Consider the following 22,243-nt stretch of genomic DNA (forward strand, 5'->3'; position numbering starts at 1 on the left):
CACATAAATATCAAGGATTGTAACCATTTGAGCAACGAGAAACTCAAAGAATATCTTAAATCTCCTGCCAAACACCAGAAACGGAAGGGCACTAACCTAGAGCCCAGTTTACTTATACTCATGAGCATGACGTGCTAAAAGCAAATTAAATAAGGATTGGTGAAGGTACTAGTGACACTTATTTATCTGCAGCAAGCAGCACGTGGCTGGATTGACAATAACCCAATCAAACACTGCAGTAAGTGTGTTTAATCCTTATATCATCTTGACCAGCATAGCTGCCAAGTTTCCAGACTTCTTGCTTATGTGTTACATTTTGGTGGTTTCAATGTGGTATAAGTGGCATTCACTACCTAACGAGTGATACTTTCTAGCAAGTAAATCTAAGCAGTAACTAGTATTTACACAGTACATGAAGTTGTAACAAGGACAAGTATGTCCCCCCCTACACTTGCTGTACCTGAAATAGCCTTCTTGTACAATGCCCCTAAATTACATAATTTCATCACTGTAAAAAAGCCAGAAGTTCCTCCGCATTTTAAATAACTAAAGGGTTCTGCAGAAAACAAGACTGCCCACCCGACCTACTAGCTGAGAGGCGCAAGAGCGGATCTCAGCTGCTACTATTACTTAATAAAGATTCAAAACCATCTGAAGTTTGGTAAAGCTCCTCAATCGATCCTAATGGCACATACAAAGTACCACTACCAACACCCTATCAACCATGTACCCAGAGCGCGCAGAGAAACCTTGCGGTGAATATAAGCGATATATAATGGACAAACATGAAGGGGCATCAAAGTACTCCACTATTCAAAAGTGGCTCAGGTCTATCATATGGAACAGGCTACATAAATACTAACACAGTACTTTAAAAAAAATCCCTATTAACATCTGCTCCACGTGTTACCTCTTTAATAGGCCGACCAGCCTGTGACCTTGTGCAGATATTTGAAATCCTGCCTGACCTGTCGGTGACAAGCTGCCCTCTTCTGTTTTAATTTTTTCACCTTTACGGCCCCTCCCTCGGACCCCACTTTCGCAATTATATGAAGCTGCTTAGAACATCACTTCTGAGCCTCTCTGTCCCAGGTGAAGCCCGGCCAATTCCAAACAGGATGTGAGGCCCCAATAACACTCTTCATTCTCACAGGTGCCTAGTGTTGGTAGATGAGCAGCAGAAAAACAAATTAAAAGAGATACTCAGCCTTTGCCTACCTACTGAGCAGGGCTCCTCCCTGTCGGAATCAATCAGGGGAGCGAGCATCAGGATTCTAGGGCCTCTCTTGTCAAGGTGGGACCGGGTCCAACAGGAAGGATGTGCTAGGCCCCAACATGAAGAAGTTACAGACCGATGCAGGCATCTCGGCTGTCGAAGTGTCAGTCTCAGCTGACTCGTACCATTTATTATTCTCACAAGCTGACTGAGGCCGGCGCAGTATTCTTACATACAACAACGTCTTTTGCTAGTACTGTCAAACTAGCTTTTTAATTATCAACGGATTGCGAAATAAACCGGTAAAGATATTAACAGGGCCAGAAAAACAGAGTTGTTCGGAGCCTGGCAGACGTAAGTGAGCTACAGCAAGTTCTATCACACCGGCGGGGCACCGACTGACTGCAGGAAGCTGCCAAGGGAATTATTTCTATAATGTAAATAATTCAACACACACACACAGACACTTCGATGGCTGCAATGCACCTCTGTCTCTCTTGCTCATTTACTTTACATGTTGGCAAGCGTTAGAAAGAACATTTGACACTCTGGTCTCCCACTTACTTGCAAGGAGAGGCCCATGGAATTTTTGTTACTCCCCAGAGTCTGGTCGCAACTTTTCACTCGTCTCCAGCATTAGGAATGGCAAACGTGCGCCGCACCCCCAGTGATCCCCATCAGACTGACGGAGGCTCACAGCAGTGGCAGCTCCGAGCGGGTCACTCATCATTAATTACAATTTACTGCCTCGGCGGGAGCAGCGCTATCACGCAGCCTAGCCAACCTCACCACCACTGATACTGGGCCTGTGCTGGTAGCGGCGGGAGCAGCAGATGGTCGGTGATTGGCTGCAGTATAACGGACTGAGAGAGCAGCCGGGCCCCCCTGCAGTGTGTGATGATTCATGAGAGCCGCGCTGGCGCCGCACCATAATTTGCCGCATTTTGTTTCTTTCCAGGGCAACAGGCAGCTCCTGGCAAAGTGCAGTAGAGAGATACATTTGTAGCGCTCTCAGCCACAGAGCTGAGAGCAGCAGTCTCTGATTAACTGTTTAGGAACGAGGGAAGCAGGCGCACCTCTTGGAACTGCAGAGAGAGCCCGGGCACAGTGACAGGTGCTGCTGGTGGCTCGCCTGGCAGCAGGTGGCAAAATGCGTGACAACTTATTTCAGTGCGGTGATGCGGATCACCGCACTGAAATGCGTGAGCGTCACACCTGTTGCGTGACGCTTGGCAGGACTGGAGGTGGAAATGGACAACTAAAGGCAATAAGGGATATCTTCATAACCTGCTATGAAAATTCTGTATCTGTCCTTAGCAGTCGAAAGGACATACCTTAAATATAACTCTATATACCCAACTTCGTGGTCTGGTATGAAACTTTTATTTCTAAACCTGAAGAATAAACAAGAGGTGTATAACTGTATATATGTTCATCAATCCTTCACTAATGTTAAGGTTACTCCCTCAAGCTTTGTAACTGTGCTCTGATCAATCAGTCAACTTAGATTTGCGGAGAACGGCTAACCACCCGTGAGAGTATCCAGGCACTACGTTCTTGCTGTGATCAGTTGAAAAAAGCCAGGTCTTGCGCCCCTTCGGGAGCAAGGATGATGTTCGGAAGTGGAGGGGAAGGTTGTTCCAGGACTTGGCGGCAAGGTAGGAGAAGAATTATCCTCCACTGTGGCTTCGGCTGATGCAGGGAGTGTGTGCAAGGGCGAGGGAGGCACAGGTGTCTGGTGGGTTTGTGAAAGTGTAGGCAGTGGTTCATATATGCTGCTCCTTGGTCATGCAGGGCCTTGTAGGTGTGTCCGCATCTTAAATTGGCATCTTTTCTGGATGGGGAGCCAGTGGAGGTTCCTGAGGTGGGGGTGATGTTGGCCCGTCTCGGGAGGTCAAAGATGAGCCTGGCAGCTGAGTTCTGCATCATCAGGAGTCTCTTTATGAGTTGGGTGGTGATCCCTCCATAGAGCGCGTTGCCGTAGTCCAGCTGGCTGGTCACTAGGGCTTGCGTGGCGGTTTTCCTTGTGTTGGCGGGGAGGCATCCGAAGATCTTTCAGAGCATGCAGAGGGTGCGGAAGCTGGGGGGGGAACTGCCTAGAACTTGCACTTCATGGTGAGTTTGCTGTCCAAGGTGGTGCCAAGCTTGCGGGTGTTGTCTATCGGTGTGGGTCAGAGTTCGTAGGGCCACCAGGTGTCATTTCACGGGAAGGTGTTCCGAAAAATCAGCACTTCTATCTTGTCCGTATTGAGCATCATGTGGTTGGGCTTCATCCAGTCTGCGAAGCTCGGCATGCAGTTGTGGAAATTGGTGCTGGTGGTTGAGGTGTCTTCTGAGAGCGAGAGGATGAGTGGGGTGTCGTCTGCGTAGGACATGATGTTGAGGCCATGGGTTCTGAGGATGTTGGCCAGGTTGGTAAGTGTTGAACGGGTGGGGCTGAGGGGTGAACCTTGAGGGACGCCGCAGAAGATGATCTTGGGTTCTAAGGTGAAGGGTGGTAGGCGGATTCTCTGGGTTCGTCCTCTGAGGAAAAATGTGATCCATTTGAGGGCTTCTCTCTAGACTCTAATGTGGTGGTGGAGCCTCTTGATGAGTGTGTGGTGGGATATGGTATTGAACGCTGCTGAGCGGTTGAGGAGGATCAGGGCAGCTGTTTCTCCCCAGTCGTGGATGGTTCTGAGGTCAGTGGCAGCGATCAGAGCAGTCTTGGTGCTGTGGTTGGCTCGGGAACCATTTTGGGAGGTGTCCAGCAGATTGTTTCTTTTAAGGTCTTCGGCAAGTTGGCTGTTGATGGCCTTCTTGAGAACTTTGGCGGAAGAGGAGCAGAGATTGGGTGGTAGTTCTTACGTTCTCTTGGGTTTGTAGGGGGTTTCTTTAGGAGGGGCATGACCTCTGCATGTTTCCATCCATCTGGGAAGGTGGCTGTGGTGATGGATGAGTTGAGAATGGAGTTTGCAGCTGAGGTCCTTGCTCCCAAGGTTGTAGATGTGGTGGGGTCTGGGGTCTGTGGGTATGTCGGAGTGTATGGAGGTCAAGATGGCTGCAGTGCTCTGATTGATGAGCTGTTCCCATGTGGTGGACGTGTGGTTGTGGGTGGCGTCAGTAGGTGTGAGAAGGTTGTAGAGGTCAGTGGGTTGGGGTTCGAAGTTACTGTATATGGTGGATATCTTATGGTGGATATCTTGTTGTGGAAATAGTCCGCCAGGGTGTTGCAGAGTTCCTGGGATGGGGAGATCATGTTTTTGGTGGCTGACTGGCAGAAGAACTCTCAGGCAATGCTGAAGAGTTTCTTGCTGTGGTAGGAGCTTGTTTCGATATGGTCAGCCAGGGCACCTCTTTTTTGTGTCTTTCATGCGTTGGTGGTATTTGTTGATGGCTGTCTTAAAGGAGGCTCAGTATGAGGGCACTTTGGTACTCCATCTTCTTTATAGACATCTGCAGTTGCGTTTTTGTCCAGAGTTCTGGTGTATACCACCTGGCTTGTTTGATGGATCTGCTGGTCTTGGTAGGCGACTCTTTTTGCATTGTTGGTGATCCAGGTGGAGAAATTCTAACTGACCTGTTCTAGCTTGATTGTGGGGTTGGGATGGGTGGTGTTGAGGGAGTCCTTCCATTGGGTCTCTCACTTCGTTCCAAATGCAGTTGGAGGAGCTTGGTGGTGGTGCATGGGGGTCCTTCGATGGTGAATTGGACGATAACGTGGTCTGTCTAGGTGAGTTTGGTGACGTGACTGTACTTAACACTGGTCGCTGTCGGTGAAGATGCGGCCAAGCATGTGTCCTGCACTGTGTGTGGGTATGGTATTCTAGTGGGGGAGGTTGCCCATGTTTTTCAGGAGGATGGTGGAGTTTGCGTCTCTGGGGTCGATAAGGTTAAAGGTCAGGTCACCGAGGAAGATGTAGTGCCTGGAATCAGTGGCGCGTGTAATGATGAATTCGGGGAATTGTGTTGCAGAAGCTGGGTGTTGTCTAGGGGACTGTAGGCGAGGGTGCCTCTGATGATCGTTCTGCCGTCAGTTTGGAGTTTGAAGTTAAGTGTTCCGTGAACGGTGTGGTGTCTTTTTCATTGGTGGTGCAGCAGATAATGATGCTGCTTCCATGTTTGTTGGCGTGGTCCCAGTGTATCATCTTGTATCCGTTGGGCAACGTTGACAGATGAAAGGTCCTACCGTTCATCAGAAGATGCAATGCAGCAGTTGCAGTTGTGGCGTCTAGGGCTCGGAGCTCCCCTGCTGAGTATCTGTGAGTGGCAGGTCAGCCAGGGTTCCTGGCGCCTGCAGCAATCCAGGCACGGATGGGCGCTGATGGGCTTCATTAAGTAGATCCTGGGTGGGGCGCTGGGAAGTGGAAGCAGCAGGAAAAAGGAGCTGCGGCAAGCTGGTTACTGGGCAGAAAACTGCAGGAGCAGCAAACGAGTGGACAAAACACAGCGAGGCTAAAGAAAACCAATCACAGGCGGCACTAACAAAAAGATGACCGTGAGGCTAAAATAAACAATCCGAGGCAGCACAAATGACAAAACAGCAGCGAAGTAAAAAAACAAGCAGTAGCACGAAAGAAATGGCAATGCGGCACATCCAAGACACCACCAACCGGCAGGCAGAGTCAGGGAGACCTGCTGGCCAGCAGGTGCGGATCGAGGAGGGACGTGGGCTTAGTTTCTTCTGGACATTTGTGCAACTGTGAAAGTAATTAATGGGCATTAATATTGTGTGTATGTGTTCACATCCTTGTGCCTTAACACACAATCCTACCATGTGTAACCATTATCTTGACATGAGAATTGATCCTGTTCCTTCAAAGGCTCTACCTACTTGTTTAAATGTAAATGCTTTCTAAAGTCTTTAACAATGTTTGGAGACGCACGATCAAAATAGTTCAAAGTTCACTTCTCTGTATTTCCCAAACTCTTCTGCAAATTCTCAAGGAAGCAACTGTTTTCCCTAACTATATCCTGAGTCCAAGTACTATGGCCCTGGCTTCAGCTGCATTGTTGCACAGTTGTCTAGCAAGTATGCCATGAAACTCGAAGACAGTTAAATCTGATGATCTGAGATGGCCAATGCCATCTGCAAATGGCGTGCGAGTTCAAGGATTGCAGAAAAGTGTAGTTTATATTTGGGGTGTTGTCACAGTGCATTCTCTATCTCTGTGAATCTGCACAATATCAGCCTTCTCTGGAATGAACTTGGTACAATTGTGTTTGGAGTGCTGTGTCCCACTTCCATAGAGCCCTAAGCAGTAGGCCATTCGTCATGCCTCGTATCCTGAAGATGGTTAGGTAAATTCTACACAACATTGATATTGCTCTGGTTCAATTATTCAATTTATAAATGACTACTTTATTTTGAAAGTCTGGTCCCCAATCATGGTGCCCTCAACCTGGAAATAAACAGTTATTGTTATTGCCTGGTTGGTTGTCTTGTACTATCCAAACGTGACAAGAGCCTTTGCACTTGTTCCACTTCAGTTGATGCAAAGTCAGAAAGTATGTGGAGGCACGTTTATTTATTTATAAAGTTTTATATAGCGCTAGCTACACCCATGGGTATCAGAGCGCTTTACATACACAAAGGAAAAGAAACATTGCATAACATCGTAGGACATGAGGATGCATAAAGCAAAGACAAATACTTATGTATCCCGTGAGGGGTATTTTATTTATTTATTTATTTTGAGAGTTTTATACAGCGCGAACAAGATCTTTGCAGATATCAGAGCGCTTTACAAGTAAAAAATACAAAGTAAAATATACAAAGTAAAAATACAAAGTAAAGAAGCGAATATACAAAGTAATATATGAGGTAGTTAGGTACAAGGTGCTAGTTACATAGGTATGTCAAAGGACATGAGGTAGGTAACAGGTGTGGTAGTGTAGGTACACTGAGTATAGACAAACAATTGTGTCAATAGCATAAAGTGCAATAGCAAGGAGCATATACTTGCTTAAGCGTGTTTAGAGTATTTAGAGTTTAAAGGTGGGCCTAGTTGAGGTGGGTGTGTGCAGGATGTATCGTCCCACAGGTGCGACAGTAGAAGGGAAGTAAGGATCGTTGAGGTGGAGAGGGTAAAGTGTGCAAAGTCAACCAGGTGCGTCAACAATATAACAATATACATAATCAACCAGGTGCATCAAACATTATAACAAAATACAAAGAGTGAGCGTATACAATTACGTAATTCGATAATACAGGGTACAATAGGCCATGGACGGGCAGGACTTACAGCGCAGATTCATGAGTGATACGTAGAAATAGGTCATGTGTATTTTGCCATGAGGATCGCTTTAACTTCATTCTTAAAGATAGTGTTGGAGGAGATGAGCCTTGTTTCAGGAGGGAGTGAGTTCCAGATCCTGGGTGCCATTCCTGAAAAGGAGCGTTTATACGTTTTTTCCTTCCGAAATCTTCGGGGTTTCAGCAAAAGATTGCTTGTGCTCCTAGTAGTTCGGGAGCCACCCGAAAATGTCAACTTTTGAGTGAGGTAGGCGGGTGAATTCAGATGCACAGCCTTGTGTGTCATGCATGCGATTTTCAGTTGGATTCTGGCTTCAAAAGGTAGCCAGTTCAGTGATTTAAGTGATTCAGTGAGTGGGTAGTTCTGTGGGTTAGCATATTTCTAATTGCTTGTGCAAGAGATGTAAATAGAGCACAATAATTGCATTGTTTGACAAATGGGAGAAATTAGGATAACAACCAGGGTCTAAATAGATCGGCAAAATCCTAAGAGCATTAGATTACTAAATGTTTGAAATGTGCCACAAACCCTCTTAAGCAATACTTCCTAAATTCGATTACTTAAATATTTACCTCTATAATTTCTTCGGAGTAGACTGTTGAGTTTGCTCTCCTTTTACTTAAATCACATATTATTGGCTAAGTAACATTTCTGTGATTTAAAACATTATTTCAGCTGTTGACCCTAATTTCTGAGCTTTCAAACCTACTAGGCATTACACTGCTGTTGTTACCCAGGAATGGTGGTATGCTTTATGAGATCAGTGCACAAATACATCCCTACGTCGTAAGAATAATGTGTGGTGATTTTTGTTTGTGTTTTATGTTGTACTCTCAAAACACACTGATAAAAATATTGGTCAGTGCATACAGATCTGTTTGGGTCCATTTTTCACTTGCAGCATTCATTACAGATGCATTTCTAATTGAAAACAGACCGACCAAGGGAGGGACTCTAGCAGGTTGAAAAATGTACTTCTCAAAAGCAGAACAAACAAGACATATAGGATCCACACTTCGATGTATTCAAGTCAGGACAAGACTGCATTGGACCAAATCCCCTACAAAATATCTCACCACCCTTTGTTGTTAGCAGCGGGGTTGGCTGTAGATTTTGATGCCTCGCCTAGTATAAAGTACATGCTCTGCCTGTAGTGGGGCATATTGTGGGCTTGCCAAGAACATACAGGGACTTGGAGCCTGGCCAATGCTTACCACTGTTTGGCTGTACCGTCACTCTTATTTCCCTGATTATTATTCGTACTCTAGCTTATTAATCTTGTGTTTTGTCCCTCCCAAGGAGTATTGCCTCTTTACAATTGCTTTTGATTGGCTGCCTGCTATGACTCCACTACTTGCTTTTTAAGCCCTGCTTTTTTCTTTTTGGTTAAGCACTCCATGAGAGTGCATGTTTGTCCCAGCTGTCTCCTTCCTGTACTTCTCTGAGGTCAGGAATGCTGAGCAGCATGTCTAAATATCACTGGAAAAGACAACAAGCCACAAAGGGGAGAATTCTGGCCTTGACAATGCTTATTACATATAGTATCACTTATCATGGTCGTGTGCTACAGATTTATGCACTGAACACTGTGCATTCCACACTTCTAGCCACATTATGTTCCCATTGGATTTCACCATGGAGCTACTTTGATCATCACACATGCCTTTTATGAGCAACATTTCTCAATGAATTCACCTTCCTCTAAAGACAACCTTCAGCTGGTAAGTAGTCTACATCCTGTTTTATTTTAAGCCTTTTCTGGCCTATTCTGTCTTTACCTCCTAGCCCTTAAAATTACTTTTGTGGTTATTGCTGTATTAGTAGTTATTGTTCTCCCTTTTTCAATACATCCTCTAATACTTTCCTTTGTTAAGTATATGCCATGCTCCTACCATACACAGCAGAATTACAATTGACAGATCTGGGTTGAGAAAGTATTTGACACACTGCTAAGGAATAGGAGCAGTGCATTAGGAGTTGATGCTAATGGTGGGTCACTCTCCAGAAGTATTTTTATTTTTTCTAAATGTTTTTATTGGTGCACCAATGTTTCAAACATATACATACATATAGTTTCAATCACGTTACAGTGTTGTCTTCTTGAGTTGTAAAGCAGAAATAATAATGCAGTGCAATTTTCCATTTTCTTCCTGTCTCGTTTCCCCAAAAGAACAATCAGAAACTCATCCCACCCCCCCCCTCCCACAGCACATACTGAAAACACAATTCTCAACGTTTCTGGTAATGCCTCATGTCTTTACTTCCTTATTACTGTCTCGTTTGTCGACTATCTACCCCTACAGTGCATATGGTGCATATCATGATATTATGTTCCGCATCCTGCTCTGTGAGTTAACCAGGAACATGTACGTCGTGAACATCGGTCAGGTATCTGATGCCATGGGGCATAGTCACATAACCCAGACTCGTTTGTCCACTGATATCGCCTACTCAAAGTGCGCCGTAGCGCGTGATTCAAACTCCGATAGTAGGGAGTTCCAATCTAGCGAGATGTGTTTTTCTGAGGCCCCTGCGTTCCTCTCTCTGTAGTTCTATCCCTTCCGCCTTCCCCCATCTCATTACCTCTCCGTGCCAGTTCTCAATGTCCGGTGGCCTAGATGATTTCCATCTCATCGCTATTGCTCGCTTAGCTAACAGCAGTGCTAGGTCTACAAATCTAGTGGTAACACTCCTTTTCTTTTCTTTGTAACCCAGACCCAGTACGCCGAATAGCAGGGACGTGTAAGGTCTGTTCGGAGCTACAGCTGCTAAAATTTCATGTATCGATACCCAATAATACCCGAGCTTAGGACAGTCCCAGAACTTTTGTAATAGGCCTGCGTCTTCCGCGTTACATCTAGGGCAGGTATTCGCTGACTCCGGGAACATTGCATGAAGTCTGTGTGGGGTCAGGTATGCCCTATGGACTAACATTAACTGTATGAATTTGAACTTCGGGTTGCGTGCTGCTTTCTTGGGATATTTCAGTATCTTTTCCCACTCTCTGTCCCCAAGGGCTCTGCCAGCGTCTGCTTCCCAGCGGGTCCGGAGGGGCTGCAGTGACACCGCTCTGCCCAAACTGATGCCGCTGGTCAGCCACTTCGTCAGGTGACTACCCGTCCCCATAAGGTATTGCATTGTGAGCAAGGTGTTTGTATCTGGTTCCTTTCCGTCCCGTGCCCAGTGTGTGGTTATATAATGTGAAATTTGCACGTGAGTGAGGAACAGTGCCCTTGGAGTCTGGTGTAATCCGGTGAAATCTGCGTGTGACGAAAGACTGCCATCCGAGAAAAAATCTCCGACAGATAGCACTCCTGCGTCATGCCATAATTTTAGCCTGCGTTCCGTGAGCGTACAGGTTCCCAGGGGATCCCCAGCAGTGGTATTGTGGGGGCGTACGTAGAGTGTTTGTTAGTGTATTTGACCGCTGCCTTCCAGTGTTGAAGCGCTAGCCTGAGCAAAGGTGGGGCAGAGACCAGTATTTTAGCATGTGGGAGTAGTAACCGGTGTATCGCTCCTCTCGCTCTATCCGCATCAGACCTGTTCAGCTCATGTAGGTTGCGTCCCGCCAGCCAGGAGGCTAGCCATTGCAGCTGGCACGCGTAGCTATAAGCAATTAGGTCCGGTACTCCCATACCTCCCCTGTCTGTCGGCAGTTGTAATTTTACCAGGCTTAGTCGTCTCCTGCCAGATCCCCACACTAGCTCCGTTAAGACCGTGTTTAGTGCCTTAAAAAAGGACATGGGTATCAGTATTGGTATGTTTGTGAAATAATACAGCATTCTGGGCAATACCACCATTTTTGAGATAGTGACCCTACCTGCTACTGAGAGCGGTAACGTGTTCCAAAAGCGGACTTGCGTCTTCAGGGCATTCAGGGCTTTACCGAGGTTACCGTCCAGCATATCCTGTGCCCGCCTATAAATCTGTATACCGAAATATTTGAAAGTTTCGGGCGCAACCCAGAAGCTGTGCGGTGTAAACTGTAGATGTGTGTCCTCGAGAGGCCCATAAAAGCTATAACCATACGATTTGGTTTCATTTAACATGAGACCCGGCAGCCCCCGGAAATCGCTAAATATCTCTGGTAATGGTGTTAGCGGGCTCGTCAGATCTTTAAGGAACAATAAGATATCATCTGCGTATGCGGAGATAATATGATGAGTGTTTAGATTTGTCATCCCCTTGTCAACTGCCTCAGTCCGTACCTTTATCAGTAAGGGCTCTAAGCCGATAAGGAAGAGCAAGGGCGACAGTGGGCAGCCCTGTCTAGTTCCTTTCGCTATTTGAAATTGCTCCGAAATACACTTGTTGGTACGGACACGTGCTGTGGGCTTTGGTACAGTAATTTCACCCATGCAATGTATTCGGGCGGTATGCCGAATCTGGCCAGGACTGCGAACATGTAGTGCCATCGCAGGGAGTCAAAGGCCTGTCTAAGGTCCAGAGAAATACATCCTCCTGAGGCTCCAACACCATCGCCCTGTGCCATCAACTGATTGAGTCTCCGCAAATTTAGCGCGGTGCTCCTACCCGGCACAAAACCACATTGGTCTGGGTGAATTATGTCTGCGACACATTGGGAGAAACGGTTCGCTAGCAATTTACTAAGGATTTTGTAATCCGTATTTAATAAGGATAATGGCCGATAATTTTGCAGTTGCAGTGCGTCCCTATCCGGTTTCAACAGGGACACTATCAGTGCTTGCGATGTCGTGTCTGGCAGTGCGTTGCCTTCTAGGGCTCCCCTGTACAACGCGAGCAATCTTGGGGCTAGGATATCAATGTATGTCAGGTAAAATTCAGCCGGCAGGCCGTCCGACCCAGGGGTTTTGTTCCTTGGCATCGCTTTAATGGCCTGTCGTAGTTCCGCTAATGTTATGGGTTTCGACAGTTCAGTTCGTTGTGTAGGTGTTAGTTGTGGGACTTGTAAGTCCGAAAGGAGCATTCCAGATCATGCTCCGAAAGCGTGTCATGTGGACCATATAGGTCAGTGTAATAATTTATGAACGTGTTATTGATGTCTAATTGGGTTCGTATTATTGATCCGCCTTGGTCTTTCACCTCTGTTATAGGAGTACCCTCTGGAGCGTTGCGTGTTAAGCACGCAAGCAGGGGCCCTGCCCTGTCAGCTTGCGTGTGTTGTCTGATGGTATATTCCCTGTAACCTATCACTCGTAGTTCCTCCAGCAGTTCCGCATGTTGAATATGCGCTTCCTGGATTTGAGTGAGATTGTCAGCCCTGCCCGCTGCTTCGCTCTCAAGCATCGCCAGGCTACCCTCTACCGCCCTGAGTTTGTCTAATACCAGATGTTTGACCCCCACTTTCGTGCCCATCGCTACCCCACGTATGGTTGCTTTAAACGCGTCCCATTCAATTTGTCTGGTACTGGCAGTGTTCTCATTTTCTACAAAGTATGCGTGCTGGCATCTAGTAAACTGGACCGAAAAACCGAGTCTTCCAATAAACCTGGCGGTAAGCGCCAAGTTGGTATAGGGGTAGGGAGCCTCCCCCATTGTAACGTTAGCTCCACTGGATTGTGGTCCGATAGTGTTTTGCCCATATGAGTCACCGCCGTTATGGATCCAGTCATTGTACGGGAACAGAATATACGGTCAATTCTAGTATGTAATCTATGGGGTGGAGAATAAAACGTGTACTCCCTATGTGTCTTATTCAATGTCCTCCACGCATCAACAAGTTCCCACCCGTCAGCCCAAGACGCCAGTGCTGCAGCTTGTCGTCTACTATCAGTGGCATGTAGTGGGGGGGTGTGATCTATCAAGTGTAATATCTAAGACCGCATTGCAGTCTCCTCCCACCACCCAATCATGTGCCACCCATCCTGACAATACTCCACTAATATCTTGTAAAAATTTTGACTGCTCCGAGTTGGGCGCATATGTACAGCCAGAACTATGCATGTACCATCCAGTATCCCCCTGATGAACACATATCTCCCTTCCTTGTCCACCTTACGTTCCAAGACCTTGAATAATCCAGATGGCTGCCCCTCTGGAGAACGCCGAATATTCAGTGGCATACAACTGGCCTCTCCATTTCCGTAGTAGTTTAGCAACCTCCTCTCTAGTCAAGTGAATTTCCTGTATATATGCTATAGATATTTGGCGCCTGTTAAGTTGCACCAGAACTCTATGCCTCTTGTGAACTGAGCCTAGGCCCCTCACATTCCAGGTGCAGATTTTGTAATTATTAGGAGTCGACATGGTAAAGAACATTACTCTCACAAGACATTACTCTAAGGTCCAACCTGGGCATCATGCTGGTATACAGTATAAGTGTTACATTTGTGCTGAACTCCCCAACTAGAAGGCCCCTCCCCTTAAACTGTGAAGGGCCAAACCAAAGTACCCAACTGGGGTAAAAACAAATCACCATCGTGCCTACGCCTGGGGGGTGTGCCCAGTCGTCTCCTGCTATCAGTTGTCTACCAAAAGTCACATCTCTGGAGCACCCCATTATCAATGTGTGGCTCTGTACCTCTTACCCCCGTTCAAGCGATCAGGCTGTTATGCTGCTACTTTACCAAGCTGCGTCTGTCTCAGCAGCAGTCATAGATCTTCCGCCATCTGAGCCGTGATGCGTGGGAACAATTGTACGCTAGTGTCAGTATCTGATGCAGCCGTGTGATAGCTGGCATGACTGGTCGTGTCCATGTCGTTGGTCGCATCGTGTGCCGCCAGGGCATCCGTTGTCAGCACTGCAATCTCCAAGGAGCTCCCTGCATCCGTTCGATTCCGACTGCCAGGTTGCGAGACCTCTGCCTCCACTGTTGTTCCTTGATCTAAGCGCGGGCTAGAAGTGTCCGGTATTTGTCCGTGTGGCCTGCTCGTTGAACTGCCCTGCGACTGGGGTGGTGTCAGGGTCACCTCCATCCATTCTAAGGCGTCCTCCGGGGTGTCGAAGAAAAAGGTCTTGCGGTCATGGATGATTTTGAGCCTCGCTGGGAAGAAGAGTGAATATTTCATGTTAGGCTCCCGCAATGTCCGTTTCACTTCCGAAAAGGACGCCCGGGCTTTCTGCACTGCTTGTGTAAAAGCAGGGTAAATGGAAATCAACTTGTTCTCAAATTTTATTGGGGCTTTCTCTCGTGCAGTTTTCAGTATTGCATCCCGGTCTTTGAAGTGTAGGAGTAGCGGACGCGGAGGGGCTCCCGGTTTCGGCGGCCTCGGGGGGGGACTCTGTGGGCCCGTTCTACACTGTACATCGGGGTGAGGTCTTCAGGATCCATAATTGACCGTAGCCAATCTTCCACAAATTTAGTCGGGTTTGTCCCCTAACTGCGTTCCGGCACGCCTAAAATTCGCACATTGTTACAGCGAGAGCGCCCTTCAGCATCGTCCACCCTCTCTCGCAAACCTTTAAGTTGTCGCTCCAAGTCCCCAAGCCGTGTAGAGTGTTCATCTGCTGCGGTATTAGATCCTCCAGTGCAAGTTTGTGCTCAGCCACTTTTTCGGACAGCTTTTTGTGGTCATCTTTCAGCAGCGAGAGGCCCGTTGACATCGTGTCCATCGTCATTTCGAGTGCCTCTCTGGAGGCCCTGATTTCAGCAAGGATAAGGTCTAGTTTGGCTTCCTACGTCTCCAATCCCGTCGGGGGATAATGTCGTCATTGGACGAACCAGAGGAGTGCACCACCGTCCGTGAAGCTGGGTTAGGTTGGCGGGTCTTGTTCCGCACCATTGTTCCGCTATTCTCCTTCTGCACAGCAGTGGCTTCTCAACGTACAGGCTTACTGATTTCCGTGAAGCGCTTCCACAGTAGACACCCGTGTGTTTGGCCCAGGGGAAGGGTGACCCGCCACTCGCCTCGACAACCAGACTCTGTGTCAATCCGTGCGTTCAAGCCCACGAGTCTGAATGTTCTATGGAGTGTTCAGACCTGAAAACTCAGCAGCGCCTCAAGGGAAGCGCACAGGCATTTCACGGTGCCTGCCGTGTCCTCAGTGTCCCCCTCGCTGTCGCAGACAGGAGAGACTATGGTAGACTTAGTATCCAAATCCCTGCAAGTGGGTCCAGCAGTGTACCGCGTGTAGAGCACCCCCTCAGCCGGTCCCCTCGGATCACAGTGTCACTGTAGCACGTGTAGTCTCAGCGTGGAGGCGATTGCCAATATCATCCACGAAAAAAGGGAGGGGGATGTCGTGTGGTGGGGGGAGAGGGAAGGGAAGGCAAGAAGCGGCCCGTCCACACCAGTCTCACGGGCTGCCACCATCCAGTTGCACAGTGGGTGCAGAACAAAAAGGAAGGGGGGTTATCAGGAACAAGCGCCCCTCGTGCCACTCAGTCTCTCCCTCGAACCCAGGAGGCAGGCAGGGCTCACCTCTAGAGCAGGGCAATGGCCGCCATGTCTGTCATGTCTGTCTGTGGGCGTGTCCCGGTTGAGAAATCCGCCATGGCCCTCGTACTGGCTCCGGGCCCCGTGTCGCCGCGCGGGCAGGGCAGGGCAGGGCAGGGCAGGGCGGGGCACCGCCTCCCTCCACACCGGCAAGTATTCGGGTCTCTACCCCCGCAGGGGGGAGGGGGGGGGGCGAAACACGCGCCTCTTCCAGCCGCGTCCTCGGCGGCAGGTCCCGATTCCGCCCGAGCCGGCGGCCCCGCGCCTCTGTCCGTGAGGCTGCGCGATCGTTGGCAGGATCGGGTGATTGGGAGGAAGTGCAGGATCGGGTCGCAGCCACCCGCAGCTTTCCCATAAGTATTTCCGGTCTGGTGTGTGGAGCGGGGGCGCTGGTATACACCTCCCCGGACTCGATGCACTTCCGGTCCGCCACTTGCGTCAATGTGGGCCGCGGATGTTCGTCTTCCACTAGGCCTCACCGTCGCTTCACAGTGGAGCCTCCACGACATAGCTTGTGCAGTTTATAGATGCCGTCTCTCGCTGTCAGCAGTTGCCCCATCCCAGTTACGGTCAGGGAGGGGGGTTTTCGGCACCAAGGTATCAGGATAAATTACAAAAAACGGGGATTTCAGACGGAGCTAATTCAGCTCACGTCTGGCATGCTCGGCTGTTGGCCACGCCCCCACTCTCCAGAAGTATAAGTGACAGTTTCTTGTGGCCTTTTATGATTCTACCAATAGTAAGGAATTGCAGAAATGGTCTTAAGGGTAAATAGTGTTATCTTATGGGACAGTTAATATAAAAGGAAAGATGCCTCCTATTCAGTGAATTCTGTACATGGTATAAAGCAACACTCTGAAAATAGGCTTCCTGAACATTATTCTAATGTTGCTGTTTTGGAGACTGGTCCTTTGGAGCATGCGTCTTATCCATATTCACTTGGTACAGTACGTAAGTGTGTGTATTTTTCCGCCCTTCCTTTCCGAGCCAATGTGTGTCACACAACAATGAAAACTCAAATGCTTCTGCTGTATATTCTCCTGATTGTTCTTAAACTCCATATTGCTGAATACAGTGTTCAGAACACCAATCATTGGCCCCGCTTCTCCCTTGGTACTTAGCTGCCAGCATTTGTTTGCACTTTGTTACATTTCTGCCAGATAAAAAGATGTTTCCCTGCTGCTTTCCACCTTTGTCTGCCTTGACTTGAACACTACATACAATTCATCCTTCAGCAGTTTCCTTTTGCTCTAGTCTTAAGCATAAATATGGATATGTATTTGATTTTCCACGATCTTAAAAAAAAAAAAGCCTCAGACTTGCTTATAGTGAGAGATTTATCCCAAATCCTGTGGTTTTTGCTAATTTAATCTTCAGATCCTCATATAATTGCAGTGCTTAATTTGTACAATTAATGAGTGCTTGTGGTCAAAACTGTTCTCAGAAACCAGCTTGGATGCAATAAAATGTGAGTGTGCCCAGTACTAATGCGGCCTGTTGTTGGCTCCACCTCCTTCCTCTTTAATCCCCTACCAGACACTGCTGCTTGTTTATCTCACTCTTGCGGGTCCCTTCTTTCTCCTTTGTGCCTGTTTCCCACCTTTCTGTTCCTCCAACTTTTAGCTCAGTTTGTTTTTCACTCTTGCTCCTGGTAAATGTCTGAAGCAGACAAATAAGTTCATGTCCTCAAAAATGAGTGCTGGTGGGCCCCACTCTATAATTGGTTCTGTAGATCTGTTATTTCTATAAGATGTCTGTGAGCTAATGACTCAAGCCACCACAGTGGATGCCAGATTGCAACAAAGTTAGGAAAACAAAAAAGTGATGGGTGTATTGCTTGAACTAATCTCAGCAACTGTTAATTACTCTGAACCACAATCAAGTCCATCATTTGATTCCCATCAATGCACCTTAGACAGGGGCCACCCATACGAATATCAGGCTTAGTCCTGCTCCAACAGGAGCAGTCAATTCTAAACTGCCAGGCCCTCTCTAAATGGGAACAAAAGTAACTCCAAACTGGTTTTAGCCTATTTGGGCTTTGTCAGTAGGGTGCAGCATGAGCCTTTCGGCACAGTGTTCACGGGACCCATGTATGGGTATATCCCTCGCTCTGCGGAAGATAAAAAAGTGATGGATGCAATGCTTGAATGCTTCCAGCCACTAGTATTTACCATGGGCTGCAATCCAGTCCATAATTGTTTGCCTTCCAAGCCATCTCAGACCAGAACCATCAGTGAACAAATCAGCCTTGGTCCAGCTATGCGAGAAACAGTGCAACTCAAACTGACAAGTCAATGTCTTCTGAACAAAAACCCAAGCAACCCCAGAATGGTTTCAGCCTATGTGGGCCAGGCAGTTCAGACTGGACTTTCCGTACTGAAGCAGTCTGACGTATGGCATGGTGTGCAGAAAAGGATGGACTAGAATGCAACCCCAAGCAATTACCAGTAGCAAAATTTAGTTCAAGTATTCCACTCTTCACTTTTTAGTTTTCCACTGTGTGGTGGTTATACCCAGACGTGAATCTCATGCTCACTGTGCCACTGGAACCAAGTTGCAACCTACTGACTAGGCCTACATAGACCAAAACTGTCTGGAGGTTACTTGTGTTTCCATTCAAAAGGGACCTGGCTTGACAGTTTTGACTTGACTGTTTCTATTGTAGCTGAAACTAAACTAATTTTCTTTAGGTTGATTCCGGTTTGAGGTGGCGTGTTGGGCCACAAAACTATGAACTGGAATGTGGGCCAGAATCATTATCCGTGACTGAGATTATTTCAAACATTATATCCATCACCTTTGTTTTTCAGATTGCCACAAATGCCCTCAATAATGGTCTTGTTTCGTTGCTAGAGGAGTGGAGGCATCCAAGAAGCAAAATCGAATTTTGACTGGAAATGGAAAATCCTTTCTTTGAAATTGTTTTTTTGTGGGTGCATCTTTTTATTTTGAACCAGTACTGATGTTGGGCATTTGGGGAAGGGTTTATTTGCTGGACTTTATTTAAGAATGCTGTTTTCTTGGCCCATTTGACTGTTGCACTGGCCAATATGTTTTCTGTTCGATTTTTAGTGCAGCACTTGGAGATACGGTACTTACATACTTGCACTGGACAGAAGGACATAAAAACAAATCATTTTATCCGGTCAGTGTGCGTTGCTAAATCAGACTCCGTTTAACATATGCCAAGACTGACCTGTATTCCTTTTTTTTACTATAGATATGGACTCTCTGGCAGCGATGTACTGGACAATGTGGCATATGCTAGAGCATTTAACACGGATCATCAAACCCAGTTGCTCTATCAAGCCTCGGCAATGATGGCAGAGTCACGGTATTATAATTGTTTTTTATAGTGTTCATTATTTAACATAATGTTCAAATTTCACGCTTCTCCCAAAGTATTAAATGTTGGAATATGCATACTCTTGAGCCCTTCTGTTAAGTGTAAAATCTGTTCAGTGGACGGAGCAATATGAATGGTCTTTGGTTCAGAGTTAAATAAGGAGTTGTAGGAACGTGCTTTCTGAGTTTGCATCTTCCTCCAGGGTGAGGTAGCAAACATCTTTCTTTTCAGTCCTCGTCATTAACAGGTGTGCCAGCTTCTCAGGGGATCCCAAATCAAACTGCACAGGTTTCGTTGTCCAAGTCACTCAACATAAAAGATTTTCGAGGAGATTGGACAAAGTCTTGTCATCATGATCATGTACAACACCCTGCTGCCTATTGGCTAGGTTTGTACTATAGAGACACCACATACAGACCTCTGCTTTCAAAAAGAGATTTTGGAAACAAAATAGGGACTCTTGCTATCTCCCCTCAGAAGCTAAGGGCAAGGATGTCTCTGCCATAGCTGTTAATAATTATGATTCTGTGACTTCTCATCAAGATTCCAATCAGAGCATCCCTGAAGCAGCGGAACCATCTTTAACTGTGTCGGAGCTTCCACTGGTGGTGAGCTTACCATCATCTCCCTCAAAAACTCCAAGAGATGACTGGTCTAGTTACAGGAATAGACTTTTAAAAAGTCATGCATTCTGACGGACTAAAAGCGAAGTGCTTTAGGAACTAGTAGCACCATTGGCAAAACCTTGTTCTTCCAATCATTACAGGAGGGCCGGATCTAGTGCTAATCGCCCTGGAAAGGGGCCTATGGGAGAGAATAATCAAATACTTCTCCGAAAGCCTTGATCTAAGCGAATGGTTCCATTATTTCCTTGCCTTCGAAACCCTACAGCTCAAATGATTCCAACACCTTTTTCATTACGACCAGCTGAAAGGAAGAGGGATAAGAAATATGACGTTAAGAATCCAGATCCTATTTTTAGCACATGACAGTCCACCATAATGTTTTGGTTGACTGCTGCAAAAAAGGAGTATCGTTCATAGGGATCAATGAATTGAGTGCCTCCCAAAAAAGCAACAAGATTGACGTTCTGGGTAGAAAAGTAGGAAAGTGTGCCATTGTGAGAATTCTTTTGCAGTGTTCTCAGGGTATCTCAATCATCCTGTGGAGATTTTATTCAGAGAGAAACTAGGAGGACTACCCGGCAGTTTAACAAAAGGGTGTAGTCCCGTTCGATCAGAACATCAGTTTAGCAAAGGATTTCGCTAACCAATATTACACGGGCTCTCAATGAGGAGCTTTTATTAGCTGTATTTAATATCAAAGAACCCCTAGGCACAGCCAAAGATTTTCCATTTCTCTTCAGCTTTCATGACCGTGATCGAATTCATAGAATAGAGACTGAAATCAGTTTTTCCAAGGGCGGGCAGTGGTGGCGGTGGATGGAGGAAGGAGTTTCCCAGGTCTAGCAAAGGGCTGTGTACACATTTTCAATATTTGAAAACAGAATAGCCACTTTGATGCCTACTTCGACATCTTTCCAAAGGCAACGATCTTTGAAGGGTATGGGAAACCAACAACTTTGCTCTGCTACAGGAAATGCTTCTTCCCTGAAGCATTGACTCCTCCAGCTTACTACATCTGCCCAGAAACCTGGTTGTACTACTTGTTACTATTTTTTGACTGGCAAAATATTGCAAAAGGCAATTGGGTGCTCAATATAGAGGAGAATAAATTCTACGATACAAAAAAGCGGAAACAATCAGAATCTGCTGCCCTTCGTAGAGCATTACAACAAGGGGTTGAGACTGACTGCTGCAGAAAACAATCTATAAAAAAAGGCAGTAAAATAGGGTTCGGTAACATCAAAGTATCATGGACATTTTCTCCTGCTACTTTTTATGCCAAAAAAAAGAAAGCCCCATAAGTTGTGACAAATTCAAGATATGAGTAACGCAAACAAATTTGTGAAAGTGTTGGATCATTAGATATTCCCTCACCTGTCCATGGGACCTGCTCATATCCTCCACCTACAGGATGCTTATTTTCACATCCCATTGTGACCAAGACAGTGTTGTTTCCAGTTCAGAGTTCTTCCATTCGGTCAAAGATTTGCTTACATGCTTTCTCAAATTGCATGGCTGTAGTAGCAGCTTATCTTAAATGTAGAACCATCTTATTGTGTCCCTTCTTGGATCTTTGACTACTCAGGGTAAGTTCCAAATAGATTATGTTGCACGATTTAAACTAACCTAAAAAATCTACAAGATCTGGGCCTACATGTCATCAAGGTCATGTTTGTGTCTGAAGAGGAGTATGTGTCTGTGTGATTGCTACAGAGAATTCATCAAAGGCAAACATGGATGTTTCTCTGGATGGCTGGTGAGCCCAGCTACACAAGCCGTTGGTGCAAATAGAATGGAGATGAATAGAACACAATAAATCAGAACGAAGGGAAGTCCATCCTGCATTTAATACCTTTTCGTAGCACTTCATCCCCAGCTCTTTGTTGCATGCAATGGGTACCCATAAGATTTGGTGCGAGAATAAATGGGAAAGTTTCTATGGGTCAATTCCCCATAAACCAGAATAGACTTTCTTCACTTGGTTCAGATCATCCTACAGTATCGTATGATTACATACAAAAAAAGCCCAAAGTTCACTAAACAGAACCATTGTGCCACATAAACAGAACCACTTACAATATGGTGCAGAATCAACGTTTTTAATGGCACACTGATGTTTACTTAAAAATGGGCAGATGTGAACATGGAAGGACATTGGCACTCAGTGGTAGGATGCAGCTAAACCGTGTGGCAAGCAACAGCAGATGTCACAAAGAAAATTGAAGTAGAACTCCTCATGGTTGGAAAATTGAGAAGCCTTGCATGGGCATAGAGGAAGGCAAGGAAAGAAGGCTGTGACACAAAAGACTACAGTGGTGAAGAGGTACGTGCAAAGGCAATTCAGTTGAACATCATTCACTGTGCACCCATGAATTTCCCATGCAGATTTGTCCTAGAACCTATATAGTTCTCATTTAAGCTTCATTCATAGTTTGTTGACGAGGTTCTGTTTGTGAAG

General features: G+C 46.5%; 1 protein-coding gene across 1 annotated transcript in view; it reads left to right on the forward strand.

Moving 5' to 3' along the window:
• RAD51 (RAD51 recombinase) overlaps positions 1-22,243 on the forward strand; it is a 190,211-nt gene that overhangs the window by 118,331 nt on the left and 49,637 nt on the right. Inside the window, exon 7 of the mRNA XM_078659822.1 lies at positions 19,034-19,147. Coding sequence (XP_078515948.1) covers positions 19,034-19,147 — 114 coding nt within the window. The remainder of the gene's footprint in view (positions 1-19,033; positions 19,148-22,243) is intronic.

The sequence above is a fragment of the Lissotriton helveticus genome, chromosome 9, assembly GCF_964261635.1.
Source record: "Lissotriton helveticus chromosome 9, aLisHel1.1, whole genome shotgun sequence".
In the NCBI taxonomy this organism is placed as follows: Eukaryota; Metazoa; Chordata; class Amphibia; order Caudata; family Salamandridae; genus Lissotriton; species Lissotriton helveticus.